Here is a 23,448-nt window from a genome sequence, read left to right on the forward strand (position 1 = left end):
TTGCTTCTCCTTCTGCCTGTGTCTCTGCCTCTCTCTCTCTCTCTCTCTCTCTCTCTCTCTCTCTCTCTCTCTCTCTCCCCCTCTCTCTGTGTGTGTGTGTGTCTCTCATGAATAAATAAATAAAATCTTTAAAAATAAAAAATAAAAATAACCAAAAAAAGAATTGAGAGCCACAGAGGTGAAGCGAAGCAGAGCTGATGAGAGGCTTTATTAAACCATAGATTTGGGGGTGCTTAGGTGTCTTAGTCACTTAAGCATCTGAGTCTTGGTTTGGGCTCAGGTCATGATCTTGGGGTTGTGAGATCAGGCCCCGCATCCATTTCTATGCTCAGTGGGGGTCTCCTTCTCTCCCTCTCCTTCTGCCCCTCTCCCCACTCACGTGTGCTCTCTCTCTAAAATAGATAAATAAATCTTTTTTTAAAACAAAAGACCTAAGTTTTGATCCTCAACCATTAGGCTTTTTTCCAAAATGTCTATTTTGTTTGCATCAAGAGAAATAAACCCTATTAGTTTCTGTATCCCAAGAAGGCGATTATGTAAAAACCTTCAATACTCCAAAAGCAATCATTTTTAAAGATTTATTTATTTATTTTTAGAGAGAGAGCTCCTGTGTGCAGGGGGAGGGGCAAAGGGAGAGGGCGAGAATCTCTAGCCGACTCCACACTGAGCGTGGAGCAAGATGCTGAGCTGGATCTCACAACCCATGAGATCATGACGTGAGCCGAAAGCAAGAGTTGGATACTCAGACGACCGAGCCACCCAGTTGCCACCAAAAGCAATCATTTTAAACACCTATTCTACTTGAGTGCCAGGTGAGGGACTCTGTGGAATAACTCACTAACGGTGCTTGACAGTAACTATATACAGTCAATGTGTTTCTACAGAAGCCCATTCTTGCCACAAGAATAAATAATCTTCAGAAAGTTCATAAGCAAGTGTGAGATAAGCCGACTTCCAAAGAAAAATAATCTTTCATTTCTGCAAAGTAGCCTAGATAACCTCACCACACCACTTAACGGTAGGAATTCTAAAGGAACAAAACCATTCTCATTAAACCATGGCAGTCCCAGGACACCTGGGTGGCTCAACAGTTGAGCACCTGCCTTTGGCTCAGGGCGTGATCCTGGGATTTGGGATCGAGTCCCCGCATTGAGCTCCCTGCAGGGAGCCTGCTTCTCCCTCTGCCTATGTCTCTGCCCCTCTCTGTCTCTCATGAATAAATAAATAAATATTAAAAAAATAAACTATTTAAAACCATGGCAGTCCCAAGCATATATAATACTACCAGTTGCTTAAAATATTTTTGGAATAATTCTTTTTGAAATTTTCATCATGGTCATTTTATAAGGCTACTTATGAAAATCAGTTTGTGGGATGGTGGAACATGCAACTCTTGGTCTCAGGGTTATGAGTTTGAGCCCTATGTTGGGTGTAGAGATTGCTTAAAAATAAAATCTTAAAATTAAGAAAATCAGTTTTTATATAATCAAATCAGTATTTTTTGGATCCAAAGAGGTACTAACCAGATTTCCAGATTTACCATTCACCTATCAAACTATCAGTTGGCTTTAGGTTGTTTCAAAAGTACCAGAAATAACCTTCGAGGATGATTGTGTCCTCTGTTGGCATTTAGTAAGAACAGAGAGGTGGCCTACTGTAGCAAAAATTTCCTGAAAGGCTAGAGATCTTTAGTGAGGAAGGTGACCCCAAGGCTCTAAGGTCAGTTCTTTAGAGCAAAGTTTCTAATACTTTAGTATGCATAAGAATCACCAGAGAATTTGTTAAACTAGTTTCCCAGGCCTCATTCCCAGAGATTCTAATTCCGTAGGCCAGGGAAGACCCATCATTTTGATTTTCTCTCCAGCTGGTATAGGTGCCTCCTAAGTCCCACATTTTGAGTAACACTATCATAGAGCAAAACTGAAGATAAAAATACTGATGTGAATATATAAGTTTTATTATCCTTTTGTCAAAAAGGACAGAAATTGTGAAAAGGACTCAGGAACCAACTTGGAGAGATTCTTGTCAGCCAAAGATGAAAAGTTTACACATCAATAAGGATGAGAATTGCAGTGGATCGAAATCCATCAAATATGTTTAAATCCACCTGTTCAAGGGCACATAGGTATCTCAGTCCATTAAGCGACCAACTCTTGGTTTCAGCTCGGGTCATGCTTTCAGGGTCATGAGATCAAACCTCTGGTCAGGCTCTGCACTCAGCATAAAGTCTGCTTGTTCTTCTCCCTCTGCCCTCCCCCCATCTAAAATAAACAAATAAATCTTAAAAAAATAAATCCACTTATTCATAATACTATTGAACAAAATCCCAAACAACCCTCAGTTGTCTGCATTGGTGGATGCAAGAGATCACACGCATTATTTTGAATAATGGAAGTCAGAGGGAAAGAATCAGGCATATATCTTACCTTTTCTATACAAATGTACTTCTGAGTGACTAAGTAGTAAAGAGAAGTGCATCATCTTTAATGATAATATGAAGGTAATAAAAAACATGATGGATTGGATCACTCTATTTTATAAGCCCTAATGAATGATTGGATCTAGGCACTGAGCATCAACCACTACTAACATGACAAAAAGACAACCGCAAATATTATACACTCCTGAGAGAAAGAAGTACATATACCACCTATCAAATAGTTTGTCAAGCAAACAGAACCTGACTTCAATCACACCTCTTGATCTAAGACCAGTTTATTGGAAATACAGAAGGGATAAAGGAGTACGTTCACACCACAGGGATGTGATCAGCAAAATCCAGATTGTAGGAAGCTCTATGGGACAAAAAAAAAATTGCAGAATTATGTATCATCTATGTATTAGATGAAATCTAAAAAACACAGCAGTCACAGCAATGTGATGTATGCCCCATATTATTAGGATCCTAATTCAAAACACTGAAAAAAATTACATGTATGAAACAATGAGAAATTTGAACAGCTTTGGGGTTCCTTGGTAGCTCAGTCAGTTAAGTGTCTGACTCTTGGTTTTGGCTCAGGTCATGATCTCAGGGTTGTGAAATCAAGATTCGTGGGGCTCTATGCTGGGCACAACATCTGCTTGAGATTCTTTGCCTCTCTGCCTGCCCCTCCCCCAACTTGCACATGCACAGAAACGCTCTCTAAAATAATAAAATAGAGATGCCTGGGTGGTTCAGTGGTTGAGCGTCTGCCTTCAGCTCAGGGCATGATCCCGGAGTCCCAGGATCGAATCCCACATGGAGGGCTCCCTGCATGGAGCCTGCTTCTCTCTCTGCCTATGCCTCTGCCTCTCTCTGTGTGTATCTCATGAATAAATAAATAAAATCTTTTTTAAAAATAAAATCTTAAAAAATTTTTTGAACAGTTTCTGGATGCCATAAAAGAATTATTATTAAATGTTTCAGGTATAATGATTTTTTAAATTTTATTTTAGAAACATACAGTGTGGGGCACCTGGTTCAGTTGGTTAAGCATCTGCCTTTGGCTCAGGTTTAGATCCCAGGGTCCTGGGATTGAGTCCCACAGCGGGCTCCCTGCTCAGCGGGGAGTCTGCTTCTCCCTCTCCCTCTGCTTGCCATTGTGCCTGCTTGTGCTTTCTCTCTCTCTCTCTGTCAAATACATAAGTAAAATCTTAAAAAAATAAATATACAGTGAAGTATTTGCAGATGAAATATATTGTGTGGGTGTGGGGAGCAGTTAGGGCTCTAGATGATTGGTTCTCAACTGGGTTCAACCTGGTCCCCCAATGTACATTTAGCAATGTCTGGAGACATTTTTGGTTGTCACATCTTGGGGGGTGATGCTCCAGGCATCTACTGGAGCACCTTCCTACAATGCACAGAGATAGCCCTTGACTGTGGGAGAATGGCTCTGCCCTGACACCCTTGAATGTATCCACATAGCTCATGTTGGCAAAGACTTGAACTTTGCCATCTTCAGCTCATCTGAATGTTGGCAGAATGCCTTGTGATATTCCTGGAATGTGAGAGGGAGGAGGCTTGTTAAGAGCTGCTTAGAGGCCACCTCCCACTTACCTCCCTAACTCCACTGTGAGACTCTCATGAGGCAATTTCTTTTTCTTTTTTTCTTTTTCAAAGATCTTATTTATCTACTTGACAGAGAGAGCATAAGCCAGGGGAGTCAGGCATAGGGAGAGGGAGAAGCAGGCTCCCCACTGAACATAGAGCCCAATGCGGAGCTTGATGCTAGGACCCCCTGGGATCATGACCCTAGCCAAAGGCAGATGCTTAAACAATTGAGCCACCCAGGTGCCCCTTTTTTAAAAAATTTTTTTAAGATTTTAAAATTTATTTTGGAAAGAGAGAAAGTGTGCAGGGGGCAGGGGTAGAGGGAGAGAGGGACTCTTAAGCAGGCTCCATGCCTAGCACAGAGCCCAATTTAGGGCTCGATTCCACAACCCTGAGGTCATGACCTGAGCCAAAATCAAGAGCTGGATGCTTAACCAACTAAGCCACCCAGGCACCCCTCATGAGGTAGTTGCTAATTGCCTCTTAGGTTCTATTGAGGTATGTGGCTTCCTGCCCTGCCCCCATCTCTGTATAGCACTGCAGAATAGAAAACCAGTTAGTTGCCATTTATAATAGGCTCCTCAGCAACAGGAGTCTAGAAGTCATCTGGCCTCTTTTGTTTCAGTGCTGTCCTTGGTGTGTGGGTCAAGAACTACAGGAAGCTGGCACCAAATGGCTACATGTCTTTCACTAAGTAAGTAATAAACTGTCTGAATCCAAAAGCAACTCAATGTACTTTTACCAGTCAAATCAGCCAGAACTCAGCTTTGGTCTTGTCTTGTGTGTGTACTGGGCACACATAATACACAGATCAATTATCCAGCCCCAAATGTTAATAAAGCCAAGGTTGCAAAGCTCTACAGGAAATAATATTGGTCCTAGGTTGATTGTTGAAGCTACGTGACAAATACATGAACACCAGAAATGGGAAGATGCTGTTTTGTCTAATTTTGCATATGTTTGAAAGTATCTCTAACAAAAGCTGTATTTTTAATTAAAAAAAATTTTTTTAAGTAGGCTCCATGCCCAACATGGGGCTTGAACTCATGACCCTGAAATCAAGAATTACATATTCTACCAACTGAGTTGGCCAGGCACCCCAAAGGATGTTATTTTTCAAAAGATAAAAAAAGGAGAGAGAGAGAGGAAACAAACCACAAAAGACTCTTAACAATAGAGAACAAACTGAGGGTTGATGGAGAGAGGTGGGTGGGGGATGGGCTAGGTGGGGGGTGGGGATTCTAGAGGGCTTGTGATGAGCTCTGGGCATTGCACTTAGGTGACGAATCACTGAATTCTATGCCTGAAATCAATATTTCACTGTATGTTAACTAACTAGAATTTAAATAAAAATTAAAAATAAACTAAAAAAATTGGTCACCTAGCCTTATTAGATATCTAACACTTTAAGTGCATATAATGAGGCAATATGCAAATAGGTACAAATTTGCCATCAGACTTCTAGCTCCACTACTAAATTACAAACTGTGTGTTCTTGGGCAAATTACTTAACCTCTTTAAACCTCAGTTTCCTCACCAAAAAAATAAGGCTAATTATGCCCCTGCAGTTTTTGTAGGGATTAAATATAAGTATTTAGCTAAGTGTTTTTCTTAGATAACTTTATTAGGCCTCCTTCCTTTCTTTTTGTTTGCTACTCTCAATATAGAAATGCAAGGAGCCCTTCTTGTCACTTGGACAAGTAATTTTGATCCAGTTAATCTCTTTTCAAATAATTCTCTGGAAGAGCACCTGGGTGGCTGAATGGTTGAGCGCTTTTTTTTTTTCTTAATTTTATTTGTTCATGAGAGACACCGAGAGAGAGAGGCAGAGACGCAGGCAGAGGGAGAAGAAGCAGGCTCCATGCAGGGAGCCCGATGTGGGACCCGATCCCAGGTCTCCAGGATCACGCCCTGGGCCTAAGGCAGACGCTCAACCACTGAGCCACCCAGGCGTCCCTAAATAAATAAAATCTTAAAAATAATAATAATAATAATTCCCTGGAAAATGTAAATGGCCCTGGTATAAAGCATTTGGTTCTAAGGGCTTAAAAGAACAAGCTGTAGAGGGACCCTGGAAGGAATGTATGTGGTTAATTCATTAATTTTTTTTTAAGATTTTATTTCAGAGAGAGTGAGCATGTGCACAGGTGAGCTGGGGGAGGGGCAGAGGAAGAGGGGAATTTCAAGCAGATTCCATGCCAAGCGCAGCGGGAAGTTGGGTTCGATTTTAACATCCCAAGATCATGATCTGAGCCAGAGTCAAGAGTTTGACACTTAACTGACTGAGCCACCCAGGTGCCTTAATTCATTAGTTCTTAATCACAGGGTCATTTTGTTTCACAGAGGACATTTAACAATGTCTGGAAACATTTTTGGTTGTCAAGACTGGGATGGGGCACTTGTATTAGCATATACTGATTAGAGACCAGGGATGCTGCTAAACATCCTACTATACGTACAGGATTGCTCCCCACGACAAAGAATTATCTGGCCCCAGGTATCATTAGTACCAAGGTTGGGAAACCCTGGGCTAAAGTGACCAAAACTCCTTGACGAAGCTTTTCCAAGATAATTAACTTTACCTTTCTTTGTTCTTGTTATCCAACAGATATAGGTTATTAAAGGCATGCTCAGGAGAAATCATTCAAAATGTGATTACTCCAGCTCTGTGGCCCTAATTTGTTATTCATTTCTTTATGAGAAAAAAATCTGAGTAGTGTTCTGATTTTATTGCCTTTGAGTTTCAAATAGCAAACTTGAAGCATGCACTGATTACCTTCTTAATTAATAGGCTGTGAAGGCAGGGCATCACTTTATTAACTAGTGGGAAGGATGTACCACCTCTCAACAGCTTAGTCATCTTTATTCCCAACTGTGATGCCAATGGGGGAGATGAAGGGGATTCAGGCATTACTCCCCAAACAGATATATTTTTCTTGTTAAAATAGTTTGTCTTAGTTTTGATGACACCTGCCTACCATGCAATTATTATTTTTTTAAAGATTTTATTTATTTATTCATGAGACACACACAGAGAGAGAGGCAGAGACGCAGGCAGAGGGAGAAGCAGGCCCCATGCAGGCGCCCAATGTGGGACTTGATCCTGGATCCTGGGATCAGGACCTGAGCCAAAGGCAGCCGCCCAACCGCTGAGCCACCCACTCATCGCACGTCCCCTTTTTTTTCCACATCCCCCCTTTAAAGTCAAGATACTTGGGGCACCTGGCTGGCTCAGTCAGTAGAGCATGTGACTCTTGATCTTCGAGTCATGAGTTTGAGCCTCATTGGGTGTAGAGATTACTTAAAAAAAGAAAATTCAAGATACTTGACATCCAGACCAAAATGCCATAGGTAAATGGCGGTAACTGTATTCAACTGGCAAACAATAGCAAGGCATGTCTGTGAGATGTGTTGTGTGTTTCATGATGCAATGGGGCAAAGATGTTTGAGAAGACAAAAAGTGGGAGAAAAAAATCTGTATGGTGGTAGAATGGCTTAAGCATCTATGAGGTAGCTCCTTTTATTTTACCTCTCCCTCAACTCACTCCACCCCTTCTATGAAAACTACCCCACCTCGCAGCCCAGGGAATTGGGTTGGGACACCTGATTAAGAAGCCAAGCCATGGCCATGGTTGAGTGGTTTCTCAGATCCTCAGATTCCCTCTTTCAGGAACTAGAAATAAGAGATGGAGACTGAGTAGGTTAGGGGATTTAGAGTAAATATGCCTGCAAATAACACTTTCTGAGATCTTCTCAAGCTGTTCTGGTTTCTTTCCTTGCTGAGATCTGCTTTTCAGCTTTCTGTGGATTCTTAGATAGACCTTTGCATTCCCCCTACTATAAAAGCTAGCTTAGTGGGTACCATTCCTTGCCACCCAGCAACCTCTCTCTGAGACACGTATGTGCACATCTCCACTAGGAGATGAGACTAACAGTGAAATGAAGCCAAGGGCTAATAGGGAAAGGCCACTTAATGGTCATTTATGCTTCATGCTTAGGACCATCAAGGGATGACACTTCTTCCAGAGACGGTCACAAATAAATTCACCTTCTCATGGATCCTATAGTTCTAGATGTACCACACTTTTTTCATATACAAACTTACAACTCTTTTCGTGTTATTATGTCAAATCATTATTTATCTCATAATGTTACCTAATTCTCATTTGTAACCTTGATTTGTCTCTCATATTGTTCATTAACCCATCAACCAGACTTGGAAAGATCAGTTCACACCTCCAGGGTCTCTCCAGTTTCTTACATCACTCACAGCCACTCAGACAGGCTTCTGCCTCCAGTATTCCGCTAAAACTCAGTTAAGTTTCTGTGTGTTTCTTAGCTCCACAGGAGGGTCTTTTAGAGCAGTGGTTCTTTCCTTGGGGAGATTTTGTGCCCTTCCCCAAGAGTGATTTTGCAGTGTCTAGACACAGTTTTTAAGAATATTTTATTTTTAAATAACCTCTATACTTAAGGTGGGGCTCAAGCTTACAACCCTGAGATCAAGAGTTGCATGCTCTACCGATTGAGCTAGCCAGGCACCCCTGGACACAATTTTGATTGTCAGAACTTGGGGGATGCTGATATCTGGTAGGTAGAGACCAGGGATGCTGCTAAACAGGCTACAGGTGCACAGTAAAGCTCTCCACAGAAAGAATTATCCAGCCCAAAATAATGCCAAGGTTGAGAAACTTCACTATAAGGCAAAAGTGGGTCTTTGCAACACAATTCAAAATGGGCAGAGGGGGATCCCTGGGTGGCGGCAGCAGTTTAGCGCCTGCCTTTGGCCCAGGGCGCGATCCTGGAGATGCGGGATCGAATCCCACGTCAGGCTCCCGGTGCATGGGGCCTGCTTCTCCCTCTGCCTGTGTCTCTGCCTCTCTCTCTCTCACTGTGTGCCTATCATAAATAAATTAAAAATTAAAAATAAAAACAAAACAAAACAAAATGGGCAGAGGATTTCAATAGACGTTTCTCCAAAAAAGATATACAGATTGCCAATAAACAGGTGAAAAAAATGCTAAACCTCATTAGTCATTAGGGAAATATAAATCAAAACCTCAATGAGATACCACTTCACACCCACTAGGATGGCTATGATTTTGAAAATGGAAAATAACAAATGTTGGTGGGGATGTGAAGAAACTAGAATCCTCGTACATGGCTGGTGGGAATGTAACATGGTGCAGTCTCTTTGGAAAACAGTTTGACAGTTCCTCAAAAAGTTAAAAATAGAGAGGCACCTGGGTGGCTCAGTCATTTAAGCATCCAACTTGTGATTTTAACTCGGGTCATGATCTCATGGATTGTGAGATTGAGCTCTGTGCTCAACGGGAGTTTGCTTCAGATTTTCTCTTCCTCTGTGCCTCTGCCCTTCCCTCCTTCAAATAAATAAATTTGAAAAATCCTTTTAAGAAAAGTTAAAAATAGGGGCACCTGGGTGGCTCAGTCAGTTAAGCATCTGCCATCGTCTCAGGTCATGATCCCAGGATTCTGGGATCAAGGCCTGCATGGGGGTCCCAGCAGGGAGCCTGTTTCTCCCTCTCCCACTCCCCCTGCCTGTATTCTCTTTCTTTTGCTGTTAAATAGATAAATAAAACATTTTTTAAAAAGAAAAATTAAAAATAGAATTACCATTTGACCCAGCAATTCCATGCCTAGGTGTATACCCAAGAGAATTGAAAACATATGTTCATAGGGTGTCTGGGTGGTGCAGTTGGTTAAGCATTCAGCTCTTGATTTCAGTTCAGGTCTTGACCTCAGTGTTGTGAGATCGAGCCCCATATCAGGTTCTGCACTCAGTGGGGAGTCTGCTTGAGTTTTTCTCCCTCTCTCTCTGCTCCTCCCCACTGCATTTGTGTGTGTGTGCTCTTTCTCTCTCAAATAAATAAATCTTTTTAAAAAAAAGAAAACATATGTTCACAAAAATCTTGTACATAAATGTCATAAGCATTATTCACACTAACCAAGGAGTGGAACCAACCCAAATCTCCACTGTCTGGTCAATGGCAAAACAAATAGTGGTCTATCCATACAATGGACTATTATTTGGCCATAAAAAGGGATGAAATACAGATACATACTACAATATGAATGAACCTTGAAAAGATAAACTAGGGCAGCCCAGGTGGCTCAGCGGTTTAGTGCTGCCTGCAGCCTAGGGCGTGCGTGATCCTAGAGACCCTGGATCGAGTTACATGTCAGGCTCTCTGCATGGAGCCTGCTTCTCCCTCTGCCTCTCTCTCTCTCTCTCTCTTTCTCTGTGTGTCTCTATGAATAAATAAATAATCTTAAAAAAAAGAAAAGATAAACTAAGTGGGGATCCCTGGGTGGCGCAGCGGTTTGGCGCCTGCCTTTGGCCCAGGGCGCGATCCTGGAGACCCGGGATCGGGTCCCACGTCAGGCTCCCGGCGCATGGAGCCTGCTTCTCCCTCCGCCTGTGTCTCTGCCTCTCTCTTTCTCTCTGTATGACTGTCATAAATAAATAAAATTTAAAAAAAAAAAGATAAACTAAGTGAAGGAAGCCAGACACAAAATATCACATACTGTATGATTCTACCTCTGTGAAATGTCCAGAATGGGCAAATCCGCATAAAAGAAAGTAGATTAGTGGTTGCCCAATACTGGGGTGATTGAGGGGACAGAGGAGGTACTGCTAATGAGTACAGTTTTGGCTGGGATGATGAAAGTCTTCGAAAATTAAACTATGAGGAAGGTTACATAATGCTGTGAATATACTTTAAAAAACAATAAATTATACCCTTTATGATGTGGATTATATCTTTAAAACACTGGCTCTTTGAATCACCTGGGTGTCTATCACAAAGGAAGTACTCATTAAATAATGCAGTACCCCTGAAGCATGGAAGACAAACACAAAAAAGATATCCTTCCTACTCTGATTACTATTATTTTTAATCTTTTATATCTAAAGAGGAATAGGAGTGATTGCCTTAGCCTCCGAGTTAACCAACCTGCAGAACTAACCAGAGCTCTCCATTTCCACCAAGGGTCCTAATAGCACTCTGAATGCTTCTATCTAGTAGGAGGCTACTCTTGAGAATGCCTGGGTATTTTAGCTCTGAACAGCTGAATTTTACATTTTACAAGAGTTAACTGAACTTCTCCCCAAATCTATTTATGCCCATTGTGGTTACAATGATACAATTTAATTAAATGTTATGTAACTGATAAAAATGATGCAAAAAAGAGTTATTTTTAAGAAGCTGAATTGCTTTGGAAAGATAAACAGTCATGTGGCTTTTAAAAATTGCTGTTGATGGTTTAGCGCCTACCTTTGGCCCAGGGTGTGATCCCGCAGTCCCGGGATCGAGTCCCACGTTGGGCTCCCTGCATGGAGCCTGCTTCTCCTCTGCCTGTGTCTCTGCCTCCCTCTGTGTGTCTCTCATGCATAAATAATTAAATCTTTTTTAAAAAATTGCTGTTGAATTAGGTGAGGCCCAGACAACTGTAAGGGATGGGGAACTAGGATCCGAACTAGGATCCCCCCAAATCTATGATTCTGTACTCAGTGTTTTGAAAATATCTTGAGTTTTCACTTCATTTAGGATAAACCAAAAATGGAAATCATAGATATTGCATATGTGTATGCCTAATGAAAAAAAAGACAATGCAGAGTTCTAATCAGTGGTCCAATGAAAGGATTGGCAAATTCATAATATATTTATTTTAAGTTCAAACAAAATATTTAATGTATTATTTTTTAAAACAAATTTTTATTAGAAACATTTTCTTTTTTTTAAATTTTATTTTATTTATTTGAGAGAGAAATAGAGAACAAGCAGGGGGAGTGGCAGAGAGGGAAAGGCAGGCTACCCGCTGAACAGGGAGCCCGATGTGGGTTCAATCCCAGGACCCTGGGATCATGACCTGGGCTGAAGGCAGAGGCTTAACCAACTCTGCCACCCAGGTGCCCCAAGAAACATTTTATCTTTCAATTAACTAACCTACTGGTCCCCACTGCATATGGTGAGAAGACTTTTACTGTGCTTCCTGGTGATTATAACTCTCCTACCTTGTATAATAGAGAAAACTCTACAAAGCTCTTTTATTAATTCTCCATTTTTGTATTGAATTCCTTGTATGATATTTACAGAAGTCCTTCAGTTGCCATCTTAAGGAAAGGTGCGGTAGCCACATGGAAAGGAATTTATGGGAGATTTGTACACAAGTCTTACCCATGGCTCTTGGGGGCGGATCTAGTTCTGGGGAAGCTGAGGAAGAACTATAGGGGTGGTGTCTGCCATCTCTGGTATCGCTGAGCAGATCCCACCTGGCCTACAGATATCATAAGCCTACAGCAAGCCTAGGAGCCTGGCAGGATTTGGGGTGGAGAGCCCTGTGAACAGTGATCGCTACATATTTGTTGCAGGTGTTAACTATAAAGTCACTCAGGTTAGAGGCTGGAGTCAAGCTGAAGTCGGTCTACCCAACAATGATGCATGCCTCAAAGGCTGGGTTGAAATTCATTCGTCCTCCCAGACCACCTAAAGTTGCCCTTAGGTGAACAAACTCAGGAGTCTCCCTGAACAAGGAGGATACAGAATAAACAGGGATCTAACTTCCTTTCACTCATTCAACAAATCTATACTAAGCATCTACAGTGCAGCAGGAACCACGCATCCAAGATGAATGTGATAGTCCGCACTCTCAAAGAATATACAGAGCAAGAATATATAGGTAGGGCAAACACTTAAGGATTGATTTTTTTAAGTAAATACTTACTATTAAAAAACTAATCATATCGTCTTTGCTTTCAGAAGAACTATCATTTAAATTCTTCTGTACTTTTATTTAAGACTTAATGGAACCGAAGAAGACAGATTTGAAGCAGATGATATTTTTCTTTTCACCCTGAGCTGAACTTTCCATTTTTTTCCTTTCTCTTCTCTTTCCATGTGTGTATCTGTGTGTGTGTGCATGTGTGTGTGTGCATGTGACAGAGAGAGAGAGAAAGAGAGAGAAAATTTCTAGTTCATGAAAAGTCAAAGAGAACTTTACAATGCTCTAATAGGGGTACCTGGCTGGCTCAGTCAGTAGAGCATGCTACTCTTGATCTCGAGGTTATGAGTTCAAGCCCCATATTGAGCATAGAAATTAAAAAAAATTTAAAAACGTTAAAATTTCTTTGTTTTATTTATTAAAAGATTTTATTTATTTATTCATGAGAGACACACACAGAGAGAGAGGCAGAGACACAGGCAGAGGGAGAAGCAGGCTCCATGCAGGGGGCCTGACCTGGGCCTCCAGGATCACACCCTGGGCTGAAGGCGGGGCTAAACCGCTGAGCCACCCAGGCTGCCCATAAAACGTTAAAATTTAAAAAAAAGTGTTCTAATACCTGGGCAAGATTGAAATAGGGAGTACGTTTTCACATTACAAGTCCTCATTGCAAGAATGAGGCAAGATTAACTTGTGCCAGTTCTTGTATATCCTCTGCTCCAAAGCATATGAGAGCTAGTTCCAACTCCCTGAGAATAAAGGACAAAAATAAGAGAGGGCAGTAAGATTCCTTTTCTTTTCATAGTTTCCAGTACTGGGAAGACCAGAAGAACCCCCAGGTTTCAGCAGACACAGGTTTCACCACTCACTCCACATCTTTTTGTGTGCTAATTGAGCCATTTTGGTGAGCTGGAAGATTTCCAGGATGCACAATAGTCAGAGCTTGCTTAGAGGACCACAGTGGGTGGGCATCTATAGTTTAAGGAGAGAGATTAGTGTCCTCTAGAAACCCAGATTCAGTTGGAGCAGACATGGAGCGTGTGCACTATCTGTCAATTTTCAGAGTGAGAACTCTCAGCAGAGCATCCCATGGCAGTGATTATAGATCTACTGACTGGGTAAACAGGACATGGGACCCTTGGGTCAGTCTATCGTATAGTTGCCAAAGGAGACAAAGACTGTGCTGAGTTAGCTGCAGGTTGTGCAAATACATGCCTGTTGCTGTAACGTGAAGGAATTACAGATGGAGGAAAGGAAGGAAGCTTTCATTGTGTTTTGGAACAAAAAGTAAAGATGCAATATCTACTTTTCCTTAGTGGCTTTAAGAGATGCTCAGAGGGATGCCTGGGTGGCTCAGGGCTGCTCCCAGAGTCCTGGGATGGAGTCCCGCATCGGGCTCCCTGCATGGAGCCTGCTTCTCCCTCTGCTTGTGTCTCTGCCTCTCTCTCTCTCTCTCTCTCTCTCTCTCTCTCTCTCTCTGTCTCATGAATAGATGAATAAAATATTTTTAAAAAAAAGATGCTCAGATATCTAAACTTCAGAAATTTGGAGTGTTCCAAATTGTTTAATTCCTTCCAAAGGAAGACTAAATATTTAGCATTCATTTATATTGTTTCAATTATTTTTTTTCTTTCTTTGCTTCTGGCTTATACACCAGGAATTTTCCTGACAGAAGACAAGGAAGTGACCAATCGTATTCTTTGAAGCTTACCGCTAAATTGAGGAATTGAGCTGTATTCTTGCTAAAAAGGAATCCACCTTGATATGACCGCTTCAAGCAAGCTGCAAGAATCCACCTCAGCTAGGGTTGACTGGGTGGCTCCGTCAGTTACGCATCTGCCTTTGACTTAGGTCCTGAACCCGGGGTCCTGGGATCGAGCCCTGCAACGGGGCTACCTGCTTAGTGTGGAGCCTGCGTTTCCTGACTCCTGTTCTGTGTTGTGCTCTCTCTCTCTCTCTCTCTAATAAATAAAATCTTTGTTTTTTTTTAAAATAATCTACCACAGCTAAAGATTTAGAAATTCAAGTGTCATTCTTCTCTAAGTAACTCAAAATTCTCTTCTATCCTATTACCTGAAACTGGCACAGTACCTGGCAGATATGCACGATGTAGTATTTAAGAACTGATGGGCCCCAGTTATGACTGGTGCCCAAGGAAGGCAGCTGTCCCTTCTGAAAGGAGGGGGCAGATTTGGTTCCAAATGCTCAGGCAGGGTCGCACTGAGCCCCGCCCCCACCCTGAATGCCTGGAAATCATCTTTTTCTCACACATAGGAAGCCCTCCTCTCTCCATGAAGACTGGTAAAGGGCAAAGAAGAAATGAGAGACAGTTTTCATTTTGATCCATGAATTCTCTGTAGAAAATCGGAGTTTACTCCAATGAGTGACATCTTGAAAGAACTGTCAGTCAATCAACAGATATTTATCAAACCCCTCCTCTGTTCCAGGCTCTGTGAGGGGCCCACAGGAGCACTCCTTCCAGGGTATCCTGGGATGGAGTGGAAGAAGCAAGGGTTTTAGAATTAGATCTTGAGCTCATAAAATTTGAATTGTGGTAGTATTTTAGGCTACTAATTTACTTAATGACCCAAAGGAAGAGAGGAAGAAGAGGAAGGTAAATCAGTAGTGTAAAATGATTTTACACAGAATTTAGAAATAGCAAAAGTTTTGCCAGAAAGAACTAGGCTAACCATATTATTTCCTACCAGGGCACCTTAGGGGATCCTGTTTTAGTGAATAAATAAAAATGATGTGTAATTATCATATCAATTGCTTGCATCTAAGTGAGTGCTTCTGGAGTTGTTTGATGGTGCTTAAAAATCTTTGGTCTCTGAAGTGTGTTTAACGTCTCCTTGACTCTTATCTATATTATTAATTTGCAGATCAAAGTTAACTTGGTGCTATGCAAATGAGACTTCCAGTGAATGAAATTTTACTGTAAAACATTAAATCCATATTACTTATAATAGAACTGCAATCTAGTTTGAGGACCTGTGTCAACATATTGAAAAGAGACCATATAACTTAAAGCAGTATTATCCCACAGAACTTTCTCCAATGATGTAATATTCTCTATCCATACTGTCTAGCGGTCCAAATAAGGTAGCCACTTGTCACATGTGGCTACTGAGTGCTTGAAATGTGACTAGTACCACTGAGAAACTAAAATTTAAATTTTATTTAATTTTAACTGATAACAGTTTAAACAGCCATATGTGGTTAGTGGCTACCTTATTTGACAGGGCAGGCTTAAAGAAAAAGGGACAATAAATCCCAAGACCCTGAATTCCAGCTATATTGTGCCCTTACTACCTTGGGCAATTTACTTAACTTCTGTGAGCTTCAATTTTTTTCAATTGAAAATAAGAATATAAATAATATCTACCTCACAGGATTTGGAGTAAGAGGAATTAAAATGTATGCAGGCATTCTCTGATTTCCAAATAAGTGCCAATCAGGTATCAAAGTTAAATATGTGGAAAATGAATAACCAGCTGGCTCATTTATTTATTTTAAAGATCTTATTTATTTATTCATGAGAGTGTGTACACACAGAGAGAGAGAGAGAGGGGCAGAGACACAGGCAGAGAGAGAAGCAGGCTCCTTGTAGGAAGCCCGATGCGGGACTCGATCCCAGGACTCCAGGATCACACCCTGGGCCAAAGGCAGGCACTAAACCACTGAGCTACCCAGGGATCCCACAGCTTGCTCATTTAAAAGAAGTTTGCATTCCTAGGGAGGTCATAAGTATTAAATTCTTAATTATCCTCACTGTTCAGATAAAATATTTAATGACAATGATTATTACTATCAGCTGGTAAGCAGTATCATTAGCTTGGGAGTATCAGTGTATGGTGCACAAAAGTGGTGGGAACCAGAAAGTTAAATTCATAGAAATTGAGGTCACCTTGTGTCTGAAAAGTACACTGAGAACCAAAAGAGGTGATTAAAATGTCAAAGCAATCACTTCTTTGTTATTGTTACAATTAATAATATAATTCATCTTGATTGGCCAGGGAGGTTAAGTAAATCCAGTCCATTTAATGGGGAGACACTAAGGGACAAATTAGCAGAAGAGGCAAGTAGTCAGGAACTTAAGCACTTTTATTGGACATAATCACGTGAAATAAGGTACGTAAAGTACTTACCACAAGGTATGCCACCTAAGGACTAAAAACTCCAGCCATTATTCCCTTCTTTTTTAATTTTAATTTTTTAGCCATTATTTCTTTTAAAGATTTTATTTTTAAGTGATCTCTATACCCAACATGGGGCTCGAACTCACAACTCTGAGATCAAGACCTGTGTGCTCTACCGACTGAGCCAGCCAGGTGCCCCCAAATTGCAGCCATTATTATAGTAAGTGATGCTCTTGGGAGACCCATGAGATGAGAAGACTTTGGTTATTTTTCAATTCACAAAAGGTATGAGAGAACCGAGTGATTATTTGCCCAGATTTAATTCTACATGACGGGACATAGAAAGATCATCTCAACTTTCCATACCCATACAAGTCGAGAACTGAATCTCTTGATGCCATTTCAAATTTATTTTGGAACAAGGCACAAAAGAGTGAATAAATGAATGACTAACATGCATCCTGATTCCCCCATATACTCAACAAAATGAGCTGGTAAAACTCATGAGTCCTCATCATATACATTTTTCCTAATCTGAGACAATAGTGAGACGAATGGGGAAGGGACCAGTTGGGGGAAACGGTTCACCAGTCATGATGCTCAAGTGCCTGGTGGCTGTGGGCCCAGACTACTTTGTGAGGCATGTGGTGCTTTATCCAAGCCATCCACAGGCACTCTGAGCGGCATGGGGAGGTTTTGAAAGAGGGATGCAACAGGAAAGAGCAGAGCTGATGTCCTGAGACCTGAGAAACCACTCTCAGGGGTGTGATGTGAAACCAGCTCTACTGTGAAGCAGGAACATTACGTCATTGCCTGGAAGCTTCCCCTGTCCCTAAACTCTCCTTCATATCATCTGAAATCTTACTATTTTATCCCACCACCTCAACTTTTTCTATCTATAACTCATTTGGTTAAACAAGGTTCTACAAAAATGCACATTCCCCTAGATGCCCCCTGCCCTCAAAATAAAAGACCATATGAGGTGGTCTCATTTCTGTGACAATTGCATTCCAAGAAATTCAGAAATGGGTGGCAGGATTCTGTGGCTTTTCTAATAGGAAAATTTCTCATTTTATAGGATAATGAACACTTTGTTAAAACATTTCTCTGATGCCCTCAGGCTCAACACAGCATCATTCTTTGCCTTGAACCACCTACATTTCCTCAGACTGATTTGACTTTTTTTTTTAAGAAAGAGAGAATCTGTTCCTGTCATCTAATTCTATCCAGGGAGCTTGCACACCCAGTAAGGGGATAAAGAAAAATGAGTCACATTTTTCTTTTTTATTACCTTAAGATGGAGAGGATACTATTTCCATTTTGAGTGCGACTACATTAATTAGTGCAAGTCCATTGCACTCACGGACACAGAGGACTTGACTTTTTGGACCTACTCTGATATTCAAAGAGGCAAAAATCACCAAGAAAGCATGTACGTTACCTCGCGCCAGAGTTTGGGAGTGTGGCTGTCCCTGGTGGCCTCTTCCATGGTGCAGTCCTGATGGCCTACCATGTCTGCTCTTGATCTCCTTCCCTTGCTGTCTGGAGTCCTCTCTTCCCTTTGGAGTTCTTTCGAGTCACAGGGTGAAACTGTCCCTCTCTGGATGTACCGAAGCACTTGACCAAAGGTTAAGCTTGAAGATACGCTCAGAGGAGCTGGTCGTGTCCCAGTGATTGAATAGGCAGAGATCCAAGGTGCTGGGTGTCCTTGCTTTATTCCCCCCCAGCCTCCTCTTGTCCCCTCTGGGCGGTTGTTCCCTGATAATTGCTGTGCTCTGGACTGGCGCTATGATGGCCTGTGGCGCGGGGACAGGCAGGTTGTGGTGAAAGCCGCACTCGTGAAAAAGGCCATTGTTAATCCACCCTGTCCCTCGCTGGAGCTATGGCAACAAATTCCGTTGGTGAATTAACTATGTCATTGTGTGCCGGCTCAACTGATTATGCTCCTGGAATGACAAACATTTTCTCGCTCTCTCTCTTTTTTTTTTTTTTCAAGATAAAAAGTAGTTGAGACCTTGAAGTGTTAATACCCAACTCAGCACTTTCTTGAAAGAGAAGAATAGAGATGGAGAAAAGAAATCTCTCCGAGGTACTTTGATTCGAACCAACATTTGCTCTTCCAAGGATCTATTCTAAGTGCCACTGATAAATGAACTTGTGCGTTTTAATAATGAAGGATCTTCACAGTTTGTGTTAAGGTAGCTTCCCCTTCAAATAACACCGTGTGTTAAAAGGACGCCTTAAATATGCATGTGCTGGGGCCTTTCTGAGAAAAAGATTCTTTTTCAGTCTGGCTGCAGCAGAGTGCTGCTGTTACTGTATCACACCTCGGTTCAGAATGAAGATTGCTGTCCGTCTAAATTCACCTTAGCCTGAAAATGAACAAGACAGGAAACAACAAATGTTGGAGAGGATGTGGAGAAAGGGGAACTCTCCTCCAATGTTGGTGGGAATGTGAACTGGTGCAGCCACTCTGGAAAACTGTGTGGAGGTTCCTCAAAGAGTTAAAAATAGATCTGCCCTACGACCCAGCAATTGCACTGCTGGGGACTTACCCCAAAGATACAGATGCAATGAAACGCTGGGACACCTGCACCCCGATGTTTCTAGCAGCAATGTCCACAATAGCCAAACTGTGGAAGGAGCCTCGGTGTCCATCGAAAGATGACGGATAAAGAAGATGTGGTCTCTGTATACAATGGAATATTACTCAGCCATTAGGAATGACGAATACCCACCATTTGCTTCGACGTGGATGGAACTGGAGGGTATTATGCTAAGTGAAGTAAGTCAGTCGGATGACAAACATTATATGGTCTCATTAATTTGGGGAATATAAAAAATAGTGAAAGGGAATAAAGGGGAAAGGAGAGAAAATGAGTGGGAAATATCAGAGAGGGAGACAGAACATGAAAGACTCCTAACTCTAGGAAACGAACTAGGGGTAGTGGAAGGGGAGGTGGGCAGAGGGTGGGGGTGACTGGGTGATGGGCACTGACGGGGGCACTTGATGGGATGAGCACTGGGTGTTATGCTATATGTTGGCAAATCAAACTCCAATAAAAAATATACAATAAATAAATAAATAAATAAATAGATAAATAAATAAATAAATTCATCTTAAAGATTTTCCCTGTTCCGTGCTAGTGAGAAGACTCTTAGCTGCTCACTCACATATTCCAGTCTCCAGGATGATAAAACCTGCTCTGGGGCAGCCTTGGTGGCTGAGCGGTTTAGCACCGCCTTCAGCCTAGGGTGGGATCCTGGAGACCCGGGATCGAGTCCTATGTCAGGCTCCCTGCCTGGAGCCTGCTTCTCCCTCTGCCTGTGTCTCTGCCTCTCTATGTCTCTCATGCATAAATAAATAAAATCTTTATAAAAAAAACCTGCTCTGATCAGTCAAAGGAGCCTTCCAACCTTTGCATCCCTCCATCCACACTTTCTCTGGGCTGGTGCCAGGCTGGTTGCTTGGGACGGCTCTGTCAGGGAACCTGCTGCTACTTTGCACAGCATGGTGGTTGTAGTGTGCTGACTTGGCACACTGGAATCACATTTCTGAGGATCCCCCTTCCCTTATGGCTCTGGGTTAGAGTTGGCCAAAAGAGGAATCGGCACAAGATGTGGAAGGTGAGTGTGAAGTAGCAGTCATTACGTTCCATAGGTTGCCGTTGGCTAGGCTTGGTGACAGGAGATCCCAGCTTACACTGACTTCCCTTTGCTCTGTGTCCAGATCTTCTTCCCAGCTGCTGACCCTGTTAACCAACAGCAGCCAGGAGCCCAACATCAGACATTTCTTCAGCCCCATGGAGGTAGGACCAGCTTCCCTCAGCTTCTGAGGGGTGTCCTTCTACACTTTGGCAGGTGGAAGTGCTGGGCTTCTGACTGCCAGGTGAGTAACTTCTCCAACCATCCAGCTCCCCTGCTGACCTCCACTACCCGCCCCCCGCCCCTCCCCCCGCTGGCCACAAGGGTCCAGGTCTATTTCCTACAATAAATCCCTTCCTCCACAGCTCACAGTGGCTCTGCTTCTCCAACTAAAGAAACTAGGGCCAATACACTTATTTTTCCCAACAATATGAAGACTGTAGGAGAGAATCTTCAGCATGAGGGGAGTTTAGAGAGCAACAGGGAGAAAATCCCATGGAACTTGCATCTAGAAGTGACTGAGGAATCCAGGGAAATAGATGTTATATTTATGTCAGATCTCTCCCCCAGGTCCCTGTAGCCCTCAACCTGAAAAAAATCTTTTCCCATCAAGCATGTTTTCAAATACCCTTTCCTTCTTCATTCCTATGGTTTCCTCTCATTCTTTTTCTTCTTCCCCAAAGATCATCCTCCCTCTCCCTGCCAAGAGGCTGAAATTGCCTATCAGAGGTAAACCATGATCCACGGGTGGGTTCCAGGGAGTCAACTAAAGGAGAAAAAGAACAGTGCAAGTCTTGGGCACACTGTTTCTCCCAGAAGGATCCATTGGACTCACTGACATGATGGCCGAACTGACAGCACACACAGATGGACTCAAACAGAACATTTCTCCGAAACTAATGTGAAGCCTGGCTTAACTATCAGGAAAACATCATCCACCTCTATCTGCACTGGTTTGCTTTTCTCAGTAATGGAAAAATTACTCTTGTGTCATCAAGGCCCAACAGTTCACAAGAGAGGCTTGTTTTGAAATTGCCTCTTGTTGTCATCTCTTAGAATAACAGTGCATTTGATTATATTTCTGAGCTTCTTGTCACACATCCAAAAGAAGAATCACTGCCAATCTATTTCCTCAACTAATTCCTGCTTGAAGTAGGCAATTATTTGTCACAAGCATTAGCAAGTTGAGAGAATAGGTTTTGGGTAATTCTGACTCTAAAGCAAGTACAATGGAGATAGGCCACCAACACAACAACATACTGTATTCTTATCACGGATACAGTCAGGTCATTAAATTAAGCCACCACTTACCCTTGGATTATGAAAATGTCTATTATCTGAACACTTACTGGTGGCTTTCTGGGGTCTTCTCTGCTTTGGAGAGTCTCGTAAGCTAAAATGTTCTCAGGGGATCCCTATGAACAATCCCCTGTGGTCTATACTAGGGGCACTCTAGAGCCCTAAGAGTTGTGTCAGTGGATAGAACCTAGTTGCCTAGGACCACAGATGTGGAAATGGGTGGGCAGCAGATCCCAGCTATTGTATGTCCCCACTCAATTGTCCCTACCCTGCTTCCAGGGCTTGTGTGGCTTGTGTGGTCTCCTGGGAGTAACCTCTCCGCAGAATTGCATATCCCTAGGCATGAGGGGTGATGGAGCTTTTAGCAGGAAAATGTGAACAGAATCTGGATGTCTGGGCTGGCCCCACTCTGTGGTGTAGCACAGAAGACGGTCCTTGGCTCTGTTCCCCTCTCCCCTGACACATACCCATGAACACATGGTCTGTTAGCATGATTTCAAACTTTAAAATATTTAGACAAACGGTGTAAGGGCCTCCATTTAGATTCTTGCCCTAACCCCACAAATGTTAGCAGCAGGCCTGGCTAGAGGTATTTTAAATCACTGTAGAAATTAATGGATTAATTAGCATTTTCTGGTTATTTTAATTATAGTTAATTACAGGTAGTTTGTCATCAAAAGTCTAATCATCTCTGAATGTATGAACAATATGCTTTTCTAAATCTAAGTGGCTCAAGGCTAGATTCTGGACTGAGATGAAATAATTTGCTCCAACTCTAGCACAGTCCTTGGTATATGGTAGTTGCTTTGAAAATGACTGTTAATGAATAAATGAATCCCTGAAGCATTTTGTTAACTACCTCTCATCTTTTTGCCCTGTGTTTGCTGGATAACTGGCTTAGAAATTCTTTGACTAATGGATTCACCCAAGGCTGTTTTGGGGGTCTTAGTCCAGAAATGAAGCCAGGGAACAGAAGAGGAGATGGCAGCCTCGTTGGTCCTGGAGGAAAGTGACTACCTGTGACTACCTGCTTTTTTGCTTTTCCCAAGCCCCTGGAATTAGCCAGCAACAGTTCCGAAGAAGGAATACAAAGTTTGGACTTTGCTCTTCCAAGTGATGGACTAAAAACATACTCCACTCACATGATGTCAAGACATGTCCAAGTTCAAGTGTACAATTTAGGTATTTTGCATATTCCATTAGAATTACTGAACACAGACTTTGTATCAAGCCCTCAACAACCAGGTGAAAACCGGAAGGCAAAAATCTCTAGAAAAAAAAAAAAGGATACCTGGGTGGCTCAGCGGTTGAGCATCTGCCTTCGGCCCAGGGCATGATCCTGGAGTCCCGGGATCTAGTCCCACGTCGGGCTCCCTGCATGGAGCCTGCTTCTCCCTCTGCCTGTGTCTTACCTCTCTTTCTGTGTCTCTCATGAATAAATAAATAAATAAAACCTTAAAAAAATGAAGGCAATTATAGCAGTACCTGCCTTCGTGGAATTACAAACCAGTATATGAGTTGCTATTAAACTGAATATTTCCCTGACATAAATCATTTATTTTACCACCCCCAGCTCATCATTCCCTATTCCTCCAC

General features: G+C 42.1%; 1 protein-coding gene across 1 annotated transcript in view; it reads right to left on the minus strand.

Annotated features, from left to right (window-relative positions):
• The window catches only part of PCYT1B (phosphate cytidylyltransferase 1B, choline), a 130,179-nt gene extending 111,462 nt beyond the window's left edge, over nucleotides 1–18,717 (minus strand). The window contains exon 1 of the mRNA XM_041742268.1: nucleotides 18,350–18,717. Within this exon, the coding sequence (XP_041598202.1) occupies nucleotides 18,350–18,421 (72 nt within the window). The 5' untranslated portion in view covers nucleotides 18,422–18,717. The remainder of the gene's footprint in view (nucleotides 1–18,349) is intronic.
• Nucleotides 18,718–23,448: the final 4,731 nt, after the last annotated feature.

Source organism: Vulpes lagopus, chromosome X, assembly GCF_018345385.1.
Source record: "Vulpes lagopus strain Blue_001 chromosome X, ASM1834538v1, whole genome shotgun sequence".
In the NCBI taxonomy this organism is placed as follows: Eukaryota; Metazoa; Chordata; class Mammalia; order Carnivora; family Canidae; genus Vulpes; species Vulpes lagopus.